Source organism: Anas platyrhynchos, chromosome 2 (assembly GCF_047663525.1).
Source record: "Anas platyrhynchos isolate ZD024472 breed Pekin duck chromosome 2, IASCAAS_PekinDuck_T2T, whole genome shotgun sequence".
Lineage (NCBI taxonomy): Eukaryota > Metazoa > Chordata > Aves > Anseriformes > Anatidae > Anas > Anas platyrhynchos.
The window spans coordinates 124,085,311-124,099,857 of NC_092588.1; the positions used below are offsets into that span (position 1 = coordinate 124,085,311).

At 43.1% G+C, this 14,547-nt stretch overlaps 1 protein-coding gene across 1 annotated transcript in view; it reads left to right on the forward strand.

The window, feature by feature from the left end:
- Nucleotides 1–14,547, forward strand: part of JAZF1 (JAZF zinc finger 1) — a 183,661-nt gene that overhangs the window by 161,259 nt on the left and 7,855 nt on the right. Inside the window, exon 4 of the mRNA XM_027450981.3 lies at nt 13,295–13,464. Within this exon, the coding sequence (XP_027306782.2) occupies nt 13,295–13,464 (170 nt within the window). The remainder of the gene's footprint in view (nt 1–13,294; nt 13,465–14,547) is intronic.

Genomic DNA, 14,547 nt, shown 5'->3' on the forward strand with positions numbered 1-14,547 from the left:
CCAAATTCTGTTCTCTAGCATAATGGAAGTTTGTCTGAATGCGTTCGGTATTTCAGGCCTGCAAAGGACGATAAAATATATGATAAAATATCTTGAGGCAACTGCATTGTGGTCTGTGGCAAAGCTTCCCTCCGAGGGACTCCACTGGTGCCAAGATTTCACATTTTCTGTGCAGATGACGAAAGAGAACTTTGTTTGTAATTACGGGAGCCAAAATGGTTCCATCTAATTGCAGGTTTGGGGGCCTATATTAGTCCTGCACGCTAATTAATATATACATGTGTTTGCCCAGCATTTAGCAGTCTGAGGCGTCTATTCTAACAGAGCCTTATGGGTGTTCTTGTAAAAAGTAAATGCATAAATAATAATTAAAAAAATAATGAGGGGCATTGTGCAAAACAGTTGATCTACATATGAGTTGACTATAATATATGTGTGTGTTGAGGGTTGGTATGAGATTTTAGCACGAGCTTTTGGCTGAGGTCGCGCCTGAGCATGAATAATAAGTAAAATCTGGGGTAGTTTCTAGTTTCTGCCTTAAGGAATAAAGCTATGGTGGGAGGTTTCCAATAACAATGAAAAATAATAAGTAAAAGTGCAATTATTTCCTATAGGCATTTTCTTAGCACAGGTGGGATTTGTTCCCAGCACCAGCTATAAAGAGGTATTTTTTTTTTCAGAGCTTGATGCCACATTTCCCTGACTTTTAGGACTTTTTTTGCACAAGTGCCCATCGCTGTGTGTGTTTGGCTGAGTACTTCAGAAAGGGATCTGTCTTTCCAGCAGTCATCTGCTGTCAAATGGCCATACAGGTCCCTTAAAGAGGCAAGAATGTTATGTTGGTTGCTCACTGGCAAAAGCACACCAAAAAAAAAAAAATATATATATATATATAAAAATATTCTCAGGACACAGGGAAACTTGGGCTTGGAGGATCTCTCGAGCAGAGATGATTTTGTATCGCATGCACGGCACCAGTGCTTTTGTCATGTGCTTGGGGATGACTGTGTGGCGAGCAGTAATTAATAACTCATCTTAAAGCCCCAAATCAAGCAGCTGGAAATTGTCCTGAAGGCCAAGAACACTTAGTCAAATCTACAAAAATATCTTGATGTCCTCTCACAGTGACCACCAAAGCAACTGGAGTTACAGGACTGCTCTAACTCTTGCTGCTCCTATTTCCGAAGAAAAATTTTTAGAAATGCCAATTTCTGTTGAAATTCTGGTGGAATTCTAATAAAGCACAGCAGTTGGTAAAAGTAACTTCCAGTGACAGATTAATTTCTCATCCCTATCACTGGAGATGAGCAACAACATCCAGCGAGATTGTGGAGGGAGCTCTGGCAACAAGATGTTGCTGAGGGTCAGGAGTCAGGATGGGAAGCGGAATAGGTGTACAGAAAGGAAAGGGATTGACCTAAAAGTACAGACAGGACAAAAGTTTTTGGCATTTAATGAAATGTAGCTGTGTTACCTGGGTACCTGCTCTGTGGTTTGGCTGGACCCTAAAAAGAAGGATGAGAGCTGGCCCAGGCCTGATGGCAATTTTTCTTACCAGGGTGCCAAGACTACACATATGGTGTTGGTTTTTTATTGTCTCTCAGGCAAAACTGGAGTCTTTAAGCACTCTGCAATCCACAGCCCCCATCTGCCCTACAGGAGTTAACTGGTTTGGTTTACACTGAGCTTGGAACTTCCCAGAGGCGGCTCTTTTCAGCTGAGGATGGCCCAGGTGAAAGAGGAGTGTTGGAGAAGTGTTTGCAAGGAGGAACAGAGGAAGGTTTCTGCAGCACAGCAATGTCTCTGTGACCTGTGGGAAGTTGTTTGGACCAAAAGCTGCAAACTGCCCGGCTGGTGGGCTGCCCTGGGCTTGTTCTTCTGCAGAAGAAATCAGAACCTTTATCAGGTTTATAAAGGACACATATCATGATGACCTCCCCTGCTTAGTCCTTTATTTAACTTCATCCTAAACCAATTTATAACCAATTTATAAACTACAAAAAGTACACTACATTCAGGAAATCAAATTATTTTAAATAGCTGATAGAGGAAAATAGGGCTGTGCTATGAGGAGAAAATACGTGAAGGCTATTTTTTTTATTCCCAATTTTTCTTGTTGCTTTCTGTTCTTTCTTTTCTTGCTTTATGGGTGCATTTCCCTTAAAATTCTGTTCGATTTCTGATCTTTTCTTTAACTTGGCAGGAAAAATGTGTTGAACACAGTTTTCTGTAAGAATGTGTTCTGGAAAGATTGACTCAACCTTCTGATTTTGTGCTCTCCAGTAGAACTCTGCATCTTGCTAGAGGAGAAGGTGCATCAAAAATTCCACATCGCATCCTATTTGTCTCATCTCCCTCACTTTGGGTAGCTTTGCATGTAACCTGTTCATTATATTTCCTCTTCCCAGTTCATTCTTGCTTGATACAGACATAAATGGGCCAGCAAATGTAGAGCTACCGTGCAGTAGATTTGTATTTTAGTAGCACGTACCTGTAATTAATTGTATGGGAATTTTCACAGTACTCTCCCTGAGGAACAATTTCATTGAAAAGTAACCATGTTGTCTAGACTATAGCAACTCATAAAATCATCACTAGTTTTGATTTTTGAGCTACAAAGCAGTAACAGAACTGTGGCTCATAGATTTTAAAGTACTTTCAAGAGCAGGAACTGTTTTATAATCCCCATCTTAGTGGTCTAACCTGGCAAACCATTATTAACAGGGTCAAGAACAGAAAATGTACAATAAGCTGAAAGTAAGGGTTATCTCTGTGTTAATTTGTGGTAGGGTTTGGGGTTTGTTTTTGGTGTAGAAGTGTCTCCATTGCACATGGATCTTTCTTTCCCCAAATGTGTAAAACAAAACAAAACCAAAAAAAAAGACATAAGTTTTGCAGAATGCATGTTGTCTAAATGTTACTGCTTTCCATGGTTTGTGGCATAATTGGTTTAATGTAGGAATAGCTTGACAGTCAGAAAGGAATTTTGGTGGTTCTGGGTAACAATGCCAGCATTCAGGTTTGTGTGTCTACACTGCAAGGTCCAACTGGTGGAAAGATCAAAAAAAAATACCAAAAAAAACCTATTTAGATTTATGAATAATGTGCTAATTACCTTGAAAATTACTAACTGAAAGCACAAATGTATTTCAGAAAGCTGGAAACTGGAGTTGGGCACAGGGAACCTTTAGGTGCTTATTTAAAATGTGTATCTGTATATGCACATGTATATACATGCACACGTTCACATAAAACACTACACTGCGAGATTGAATGGGATTTATTTGCACCAGTATAGTACAGAAGAGAGTGAACTGAAGAAAACACTTGAGCTATACTAGTGCTGTATGTCTGCATACTGAAAGCAGTTAGGATTTTCAAAGCTTTTTAGCAGAAAAAAAAATCCTACTTACTTAGGCCAGCACTTCAATGTGCTGAAGATGGTGAAACTTAAGCAAATGTTTGAGTTTTCCTTGCACTTTAGCCAAAGCAAATCAGAAGTAGAAAAAAGCAAGGGCTAACGTACCGTTTCACACTTGATGACTTGAAACACAGAGAGGTTTATTTCACAGGGGAAACGGTGTATTATGAGTTGATGTTAGCCAGTACGTGATCACCCAAGTGATGTAAAATGCCAGGAAAAACAGTGGTTTAGCTCTCATACATTACCAAGCGAGGTATGGGCTTGCTGACCCCAAAACTAAATATTCTCCTGTCTTTTTAGCAGTTGTGGCCTTGCAGTTGAGGGACACCACCCTAACTCTTGCTGAAGATCAGATCTGATGCTTTCTCCACACTAGCGTAGCCTCTGTCTCGTGAAGTTTTTCCTAACGTAGTCAGACAGCATCAGTCAGAGCAGTTTCCCAACACTTCTGCCTCTAATGCCAAAGGATACAAGAAGCCAAGGAGCAGTGGAAAATAACAACTTGAAAAGTACTTTAATTTCAACCGTAGGCCAGTGATATATCATCTGAAACAACTCACACCTGCTCACATGTGTTCCGTGCACCTGACTGAAACTGCGAGAGCTTCAAAGAAAGGTTTGTGACAGCATACCAAAGGTAGTGCAGATTTTATTTCATCAAAGAAAGAGATGGGAGGCGTGACTCCCTACTGAATGTGTTCTTACGTTTGGATGTTCAAAATGAGTATTTTTTCAGAAGAAGAACATAGGTTTAATTGTAAAAAGTTAACATTTCTCTTGTAGACTTTATGTGTAGATAGGAGGACAAAATCCTGACTCAGTAATGAACTTAGTCCTTGCTCTTGTTTCTGAGTTATTCTGGGTTAGCTTTCAAAAGTTAGGGAATTTCTTAAATCTAGGTGGTCAGAGAACGTAAAGGCAGGTAGAACAAAGTGCTAAGTATATTTTTGTGCAAAATAAGCCCTCCCAGCCTTCAGTGCATTGAGGTAGAGAATCTGCCATTGCCTCCCTCGTTGATGGGCAAGGGTCTGTAATCCTCTCGGGGTGTGAAATTCCTCCTGCCCCAAACTGCTTAAGGAGTGCTGAGCCACCTCAGGTCTCCACAGCTTCACTACACCATGGTCCTCCACGGGCAGGCTGCCACAGGAGGGGTTGGCACAATTCAACCCCTTGGTTGCACCAGCTTGGTGCATCCTTTTTGGGGTTGCCCACTGAGAAACGGGAAGCCCCGAGCAGTTGGGGTAGGTGAGGGCTGTGCGCGTTGCGGGTTTTATGGCCTGTGCTCTAAGTGGCTGAATGGCTTTTGTGCAGCTGTAAAGCATGTTTAACCTGGTGTTATAAAACACGTCTCCAATGCGTTTTCATAGCTTCATAAACTGCAGTTCATTTATGTAGGTACTTTTTATTGTAATCCTTTATCTTAAACATGAAACTGTTTCCTGATACTGTTTCTATTTTTTTTCCTCCTTTTTATGAAAAAAAAATGGGAAAGAAAAAGAAAAGAAAATCTGCCTTTTTGTTATATGCATCGGGAGAGTCCTAAAGTACAGTAACAGTGCCCTGAACTTGTATTTTTGTATCTGTAACCTCAGAATGCAGGCCTAGCAACTAAAAAGCCAAACTAACATTAATTATGGATGTTCTTCGCTGTGGTTTGTGGAGTATAAGTTTGGAACAGATGTTTGGGGGGGGAGGAGAGCAAGGGGGAAGAAGGATGGATTTTTTTTTTTTCTCAGCCCCAACTGGTTTTAATTCTTTCTTGAACGTTTTGAGACTATCTTTAAACATTTGCCAGAGTTCAATTAACATCCCGTGACTAAAGGTGGAAAATGTCCTGCTTTGTTTTTCTTCAAACGTATACCTGCTCGTGTGGCTCATGCCAAAGCCAGAGAAAGAAAGGATTCCAGCTGGCACAGGTTTTATTGCTGCTACATTAATTTACAGGTTAAGCCTTGAGTTGGGAGGGGTCTGCTGGATTGATTTATTTATTTACTTTTTTATTTTCATGATTTAAAAAAAAAAAAAAATCGCCATGTAAAACACTGCCGTTTAATTACAGGAAGCTTATGCTCTCTTTTGGTGAGCGTTTAATAGCTTATTCTTGTTTATACGGAGTTGTAGAAATCTACGTTTAAAATATGTTTAAAGTCGAGATTGTGTTCTTGGGTTTATCGTGTTTTTCCTGTACTACGTATAAACAGAAGATTGTACATTATTGAAAGCCCTTTTTTGTGGAAAACAGGATTGGGAAAAAAAGTTTATATAAGAATGCAAAATAACTTCCCGAGACTATTGGCGCAGTGTGACCATAAAAACTCAACAGCACATTGTGCAGTGACATTACAACAATTTGCTTTAGCACCTCTGCAGCGTTTTTCAGAAAGTCCTGTTCTCCAAAACACATGCCACGGTATCAGTTGACTGTTTTTGCCAGAATTGGTTCTTTACATGCATGTTTTTGTGATTAGTTGCCGTTTCACTACTAATTGAAAATAGAGATTTATTTTTTTTTATCCAGCTTGTTGCATGTATGTTTTATTTGCATTTATACATTCAGTAAGTTACAGCGTGTCTGTTTATAGGGGTGTGCAAACTGCTCGTAATGGATTTATAATCTCTGGGTTGGGATTTTCTGTGTTTTACTTTCAAAGAGAGTGCCCTTTGGTACGTGTATATCGACACATTTATACAAAGACAGATATCCACCTTACCCCTATATTGGCTCTAGCAGAATTTTTTTAACCCTAGCTTGATTAGCTTTGATTTTTTTGTAGCCCAGAAAGTTGAACAGATCCAATTTGGAAGGAGTTCCCAATTTTACTGACAGCAAATAAAAATATATAATGCTAATATCATACTAATAGTACTTCAAAGAAACAGCATGATGTTTATTCTTTACCATTGTTGTTTTCATAGCTTTACCTCCAGGATTTTAGAGTGATTTCCCTAGTGGACTTGCTCAGCTGAAACCATTCTACGTGCAAATACAGCCTGCGCTTCTGTTACACCTCCAGGATCTGAGGTCTTCCTGTGATTTCCAAAGCAGATTCAGACATAGTAAAATTCAATGCGTCTTAGGTCACTTAAAACTCAGCGTGTGCTTACGCTGAGCGTTTGAATGAAACCTAAAGGTGCTTTGAAATTGGGGAATAGACCAGTCTACAATGTTACTTAAAGCACTGAGGTTGTCAGTGGGTGCATTGCTGTGCTTGTGGGTCAGTCCTGGTTGAGGTACCACAACTCAGACCAGCTTTTCAGGCCCTCTCTGTGACTGTCCAAGTTGCAGTTGCCATTTCTACGGCTACTTCAAGTGCCTCAGAGGAAGTCCAGAAACCCCTAAACGCCTTCTTGCCTGCTTAAATGTTCCCCCTCAGTGGAGCAGGCCCTGGTGGCTGAAAGCTACTCTTTAACTGAGGCAACCAAATGAGAAAAAGTCATTTTTTGTCTAACAATTCTCCAGAGCCATTTTTTTTTAAGTACTTCGTGCGTTTAAATAATGTTGAAAGTCATACTGCTCTTTGTGTTTGAGGCCGTATGCACATCATTACACGAGGCACATTTTTGAAATGCTCGTGGTGCTTATTCACTAACCGAGCCTCACTGCAGCCAGAAACAATAGAAAATTAGTTCCTCTAAATAGTCGTCGTTCCTAAACAGCTCGTTACTTAGCGCCTGACACTTGATCTCTGCTCGGAGAGGGCTGGAAGGAAGGGCGGGTACTCCAGAAGCCATTTTTCTGGCCAAATCCTGCTCTGACTAGTGTTGTGAGGAAGGGCAGGAGGCGGATGGAGCTGGCACGAGCGCGCTGCCCGGCAGCGGCACCGCAGACCACACAGCCACCGGGACCCGCTGCGAGGGGGCTGGCAGCATCCCCGGGGCATGCCCCTCGTGGCCACACAGCTTCGTGAGGGTCCAAGTCAGTAATAAGCAGTAATTGCTGTTTTGATGGCTCTTTTGTGATCGCGCCGAGGGATGGAGGTCTCTGCCAGCCTTGGCAGGCGCCCATTTGACAAACCGTAACCATCTCAAGCAGCTCCCTCAAGTGAAAGCAGGGCTGCCAAAGCCTTCAGCTGGCTCAGAGAGCAAATCTGCCTCTTGCTCGGGAGCGAGGTTCAGAGATGCTGGCTGGGGTAAGAGCGAAGGCAACGGTGTGCGTTGTGCCTGGATGATGAAAGTCCAGCCTCACCGCAGGGAACCCAGCGCTCACTTCATGAAGGGGCTTAATCCAAATGCCAACACTGCACTGGCAGTCTAAAATACCAGCACTACGCCCTGGTCTGCTTAAGCTACCCTTTTTTTGTTCTTTTTTTCTTGTATTCCATGTGCACACATCATTTTTTGTTGACATCAGTGATTAAAATGGTTTTGGAAATACAAAATCTCAATCTGAATGGACCTGTCACCAAGGCTGAAAAGCATTTTTGTCCTCTCAATCCCTTCTCCTCCCAACCCCCAAAAGAACAACCAAAGGGAAAATCCCATCGTAGGCTCTTTGGATGATCCATTGTTGGGAATTTGTTGCAGCTTCCAGAGCCCAGTGCGTTGTGCCACTTGTACCAGCTCCTGGTCCTGCTGCAGCCCCTAAACTAAAGCCTTGCCTAGCAGCTGTGACACGTGTTATTTAACTGCTTTGTGCTTCATTGCTCCTAGCATTTATTTCCTGTGTTTTCTGTGAAGGAAGAATATTTTGTTTCGAATGACTCGATAAGCCCTGGGATCACCAGCGAGTGTCAGCTGTGGGAATGTTCTCCCTGCTGGCAAGCATGGAGGGAGGCTGGGCGCATCCATGGACATGTAGGAAAGACTTTGACAAACCCGCCAACGTGCTTTAGTGGTAGACCAAAATTCACATAACATTAATAATTCACTTTTTTTTTTTTTTTTAATCAAGGAAGCTGTCACGGTGTATGGGAATGCAGGCTTCTTAACATAAGAAGTGCTCTCATAAAACTGGTTCTGTGAAATACAAACTGCGAGTCCCGCATGGGACAAAGTGTGAAGCTGAATTTTTATGGGAGATCATTGGAACAACCGTGAACTTTCGGTGACATTGGTGATGTTGCTTCCCGCTGCAGTAAGCTATTTGCTCTTAGTTATTCATTGTATACTTGAATGTATGCTTTCTGGTCACAAAGGCAATTGGCAAGGATGTTTTGTTTTGCTTTTTTTTTCTTGGGAGGAGAAAGGAAGAACTCGTAATGTTCTTGATTTTAGATCAAGACGGATCATATTCGTCATTATGGCACACGCAGCTTGTGCTGGTTTTAATCAGCTTTGTCTTTTTTATTTTCCAGTGCACACTACAGAAGTCTTTAGATTTAACACATCAAACAACTACAAATGATGTGCACCTGCTAGAACCAAGCTTCATGGGAAGTTGAGGAAAAAATGCCTCTGTAAATCTCACGGTAGAAAGAGTGCATGGACACAAAAGGTAGAACTGGGTCTTGGCCACCGTGGCATCAATGCCAAGTAGCCTCCACAAGTCTAAAAGATAAAGCTTCAGATCCTCAGCAGGGTAACGGGGATGTTGTCAATTCCAGAATGTCAGATGATTAACTCCCTGCCAGATGCTTTTGAGCTATTTAAAGGGCTGACTTCATCTGCTGGAGGAACGAAGAGAAGAAGATAGGCATTCAAGAGGTCAGGTCTTTGCTGTAGGCGTAAGCGGCATTCTCACTGCCTTCAGTGGCAAAACCAACTGGAGGAAGAGGTAGAGCGAGTCTTCATGGTACAACTCTGCTCTTCCTTACCCTACAAAGATGTTCTAGCAGTAATCATAATCCCTTTTAGTGCGTGTTTTCTTTTGGCAAATAAGCTGCCGTGGTGCCGCCAGCCATCTCACTTAGGATGGCATTTGTCTAAACGCAGTATAAAAATTGAAAGGAAAATAACTTGGTGGTGTAGTTCTGTGAGCTCTGTAATTTCTGCCTTTTCCTAGCTGGCAATTTTATGTCACACCTGGCTCTGACAGGGCAGTCGATGCCAGCTGCTCCCCGTGGTGTCCTTCTCCACCAGTGGAGCCCACCTCTTGCTTGAGGGGCAGTGGCATAGTGTGCAATGTGGAAAACTCCAGGAAAAAAAAATACACAAAAAAATACACAACCGTAGCATTCTTTCCATGCTTTTGTGTTGTTTTGTTTTGGTTTTTAATCTACTAGGGGCGTCCCAGATGAAGTGAGCAAACTTTTGGCACGGCTGCTGGAGTGAGGCCGGAGGAAACAGCTTTGGGGGCCGGGACTGGAGCACGCTGCTGTGTGCGAGGGCAGGGGCAGCGCCGCGAGGACGTCACCTGGGCTCTGGGAGGGTGCAGCATGGGGTCTCGGCTGGCTGAGCTATAGCTGGGCAGGGTCCCAAAATGAAAGCTCTGTGGTACAGCTGGCTTGGTAAAAAGCAGTGAGCTAGCAAGGAGACTCGGAAAGACCATTTCCAGAGGAGAGAGGTGGAGAAGGCAGGATTTTGCTGTTGCAGAACTAGTATTTGGTTACGGTAATAATATGGTGAGATGACATGCTGAGCTGCTCTGCTCAGTCCCCCGAAAGAGCAGCGTGCCCAAACAGAGCATCCCAGCCCCTTTCCCACGCACAGAGCAGCGCCCTGGCAGAGCTCAGCGAGCCGGGTCACCAGGAGCTCCTTTAACAGTTCCTTCAAATGCCTCTCCAGGTCCCATGTTCGGGCTGTCATACCCCAAAACAGGCCACAGGTTAGATGCAAATGCGCTTAAACATTTGCCTTCCCTTTTCAGATCAAATATTTACACTTAATATCGTGCAACACCACCCCGGTCCTTTTCCTTTTTCTTTTTTTTAATGCAAGCAAGATCTCACGGATCAAAGCACGGTGCTGCGTGCTTCCCCGCACAGTGCCACCGCCCTGGCCGGCTGCCCAGAGGGATCGAGGCGCCGCCGCCAGCTCAAGTTGCAGCCTTGGTGGTGTTGCAGCTCCTACACCTGACGTGCGGCCCGGGGCCGGGGACCCCGCTCGCCGTGGGAACCGCTTGGCCCAGCCACCGGCCCCACTGCACGGAGGCACCAACAGTGGAGGAAATTAAATTCCGAGGCGGAATCGGGTAAAAGCCCGGCTGAATCCGTGTTGTTTTCCTATGGCAACTGAAACAACATCATTATTTAAAGGATAAATTTTTATTGCTAATGAATTTTATTTTTTTTTTTTTAAGACAGTAAGTTTTTACATTTTGTTTATATCAGGGCCCCTCTTAAAGACATTTTGGGATTTGTTTATTTTTATTTTTTTTTAGAAGAGTAGAAGCCATGAGTTCAGTAGGATGCTGTCAGATGAGAGCAGTGATGGGCTCTGCAGTTCCAGCTCATACAAAGCGCTGTGCCTTCAAGGTGCTTCGCATCATTAGCGGGATGCCTGGCTAGGGAAGGAAGGAAAGCATATCCCTATGGTTATTCATACCATCCTACTTGTAAAATCCCTAATGGCAGGTCTTGGTTTAAAAACCCGAGGCACTAGAGAATTGGTTTGTACTGTTTAAACAACTCTTTTCACTGTACTAGACAAAATCTTGCATTTCTGTTCAGGTAAGCTAATTAAAGTGAAACCATAGGGATGCTCTGACCTTGCAGATGCTTGTGCATCCTTTTTGATCTCTCCTCTCTCTCTCTCCTTCAGTGAGCCTACCTGGAAGTGAAGAGCAGGCAGAAGTTGTTACAGAATCAGGTCTATACAAAGTTAGTAGAAAAAATTAAAGGATGCCTTAAAGTACAGGAGAACCTATGGAGACGTATAATTACAGTTACTTCTACTGCCCCCTGCTCCACATACCTTTTTTTCTTGCACAGCACATTGCACATTAGGTTTTCTAATGCACCAATGGTTGTTTTATAAAACTATGCTCCTTGTTACCCTTGAAAGTGGTGATATCCCTAGTGACATCATGGTCTTGGGTGATATTTTGGGGGGGGAGGACAAAATTCTTTTTGTGGGGAAATCAGCCCCCTTTTAAGGGGGTGTTTACAATGGCAGAAATTGTTGGTATTGGCGTCTAGAGGGGTTGAATATGTTCTCATCCTAGAAATGCGTGTATCTATTTACAATATTTTTTCTGTTGCATTTGCCAAAAAAAAAGAAAAAAAAAGTGAGCTAAAACATTTGAAAGGAACAGCTTGAGGAATTTTTTCCATCGAGATACAATCAAGGGCAGGAAATCGTAGAAGCAGAGTTGTGGTTTTGCCTCCTGTTTGTTTTTTTTATTGGTTAATTAAACTATAACAACTCTTAACTTCATTTTAGGTTAACTGTTCCTAGAGTTCAGGAATATTTTAAGAGGTCAATAATGCTTTCCTTGGCGTTCAGTCCTTCTGTGTGGGATGGGGGACCTGGGGCAGCGGCGCGCTTTTCCAGCTGTCCCGCAGAAAGCCGTGTGCGTGCGCTCGTGGCCGCGCTTGGCGGTGGTGGGAAGGGATCCCTCCTCCCTCATCTGCGCACCACCCCGCCAGGATGGGAGCCGCAGGAAAGAACCATGAATAGCCTGACATCTGTAAGCTGACTTCCAATATCTGATTAAAGCTCCGGAGCCCGAAGCGCTCCCAGCTACCAGTTGACATGCGTTTTGCGCTTAATGATGGGGAGGTGCCGAGCAAGACGGGGGGAGCGCATGGGGAGGAGGGGGATCGGGAGAGAAAAATGAAGGCGATAGGTGCAGATCCAGTTTCATGAGAAGCGAGAAAAACAAAGCCTCCATTGTACAGTGCTGCACGGGTTTTCTGTGTGAAGTCGTGATGTTTCTTTTTTAAAGTGCCATAAGGCATCTGTCTGCGCCTTCCCCTCGCTGCCTCGAGCTGCTCGGAGGCATGCACTTAAAGGGCAAATGAGGGAAGCAAATAGAGCCATGCAAGTGTCATATAACTGTCTTTAATAACGGGAGCTATTCCAGCACTCAGAGCCAAATCGTCTTTCAGCAGAAAGGATAAAATTTAGCAGAGCTGGGAAAGGGAAAGAATAAAGGGGAGGGGAAACACAGCACCACCTCCTGCTGACACCACAGAAGTTTCCCTAAGCTTTCCCTCTCTCTCCCTCTGTGTATATATTTTCTTTTTAATCAGCTGGGGCTCTTCCCTCCCTTGCCTTTTTTTTTTTTTTTTTAACTGTATTTTTACAGTTGGAATTCTGCTTTCCCAATTTCTCTTGTTTCCCATTTAACTTCTTCAGAGAATTTCATTAATAGTTATTGCAATTAAAAATAATAAATAAACTCAGCACCAGCTGCTCAAACGGCTCTTGTAGCATATCTGGAACATAATGTGGTCTGCGCAGGGCAGCCACACAATGCAATTTATCCCCACACCTGAGGGAATGAATTTCACAACTATAATTGCTACAATATAATTCTTATTAATGTTGTGCTATAATTCCTATTAATTCCAAAGGGCTAGTAAATGCATTAGGACTTGTCAACATATTATTTTACACTGTTTATGATCTGTAGAATTACGCTCCTCAGTATTGTATTGCATAAAGAAAAGCCTTAAAATTAGCTTTAATTGCAGGGGGGAGGAAAAACACATTTTCTGTTTGGGCCCTGGGAAAGAAGGAGGGATCCTGTTGTTTGCGGGGTAATGAAACTGCAGTTTAAAATCAATCCTTTGAACTTCCTGCGCCACACAGTTAAGTGTTTATGAAAATAACAGGAATAATGCCTGTCTTGGTTATCAGAAAAAGAGCCACCGGTGCCTTCAGGGAAGAATAAATGGCTATAAGGAGGAGAGGTTTATGAAATTAAAACTGTCTTCCAGCAAAGACAAAAGTGGGGAAATTACAAGTCATTGTAACTGATGTGATAAATACAGAATGCGTTATCTTGCCGTGCTCCTTTATCCTTATCTCACCACCCTGCTTTTCTAGGTAGTGAATATGATGAGGAGGAAGTAGACTATGAAGAATCAGACAGTGATGAGTCCTGGACTACAGAAAGTGCTATCAGCTCTGAAGCTATCCTTAGTTCAATGTGCATGAATGGAGGGGATGAGAAACCTTTTGCCTGTCCTGTTCCTGGATGTAAAAAAAGATATAAGGTAAGCAGTAGTGCAAACCTATCTTACTTCCAGCTGCTGCAGAGAGGCGAGGGGGAAAAAAAAAGGAAAGCCTGTAAAATCACTTTATACCCTTCTTGTTTAATAGACTTGTCATATTTATTTTTGTGGTATTTTAGCAGAGTATGTGTTTTATTCACCGCTTGCCTCTGAAGCACAGCCAAGTTATAAGGTTTTTAAATGTGGCCTTTGCATCCTGGTCTGTCAAACGGGATTACGTATGGTGACTTTCGTAGGACTTACGCTTTCCACGTTTTAATTAGTTTTCTATAATTCAGACAAATTAAGTGCAGAACCCAGGAGGCAATACCAGCAAAATGATCTCATGGGTCCCTTTCAGAGGCACTAAGTAAAAAGCTTCTGCCCGTCAGTGCTGGGATGAAATCCTTCTGCGTAAGTAAGCTGAGAGGGATGCTGCATCTCCTGCAGAGACACCGTGCCCGGCGTACTGCTTCTGGTACAGGCGATGTGCGGGAAGGTGGTGGTTAATGTTTCACGAGTCAGAGGTCACCTCGAGAAGGCAGAGCCTTGGAGAAGTTCTGGCATCGTTCTGAGCTGGGTCAGTGTCCCCGTGACTCATGTGCGCAGCAGTCGCTGTGTCTGGCCCTGAGCGCTGGGTTTGCGTCCCTCTGCGTGACATGCTGGGAAACTTTTTTTTTTTTCCCCTTTCTGATTACACTCCGTCATGAGAAAATTTTCTCTGTTTATGGGAGTGAAACGTCTTTAACTCTGAACCTTGAGCTGGCTGGTAAAGAACACGCTGTGACGGTGCGAGGACAGGAATATTGCTTCACGTGAACGGGTGTGGGGGCAGATTAGGTTTTATTGACCACTTTGGACTTCAGTATTGTATAGACACTGAAATTTGGGATCAGAAATAGGGTACTGGCTGCAATTCCTTTAAATAACTTCGTACATGAAGTCCTAGAAAATTCAACCACGGACCTACACCCTAGAAAAACCGGTAGTGGTGGGCTTTGTTTTTATACTTGTTCTATTTTATGGCTTTGCCTTTAAATAACTGAAAAGCAGGGACTTAAAAGAGAACAGAAATATGAAAGAGAA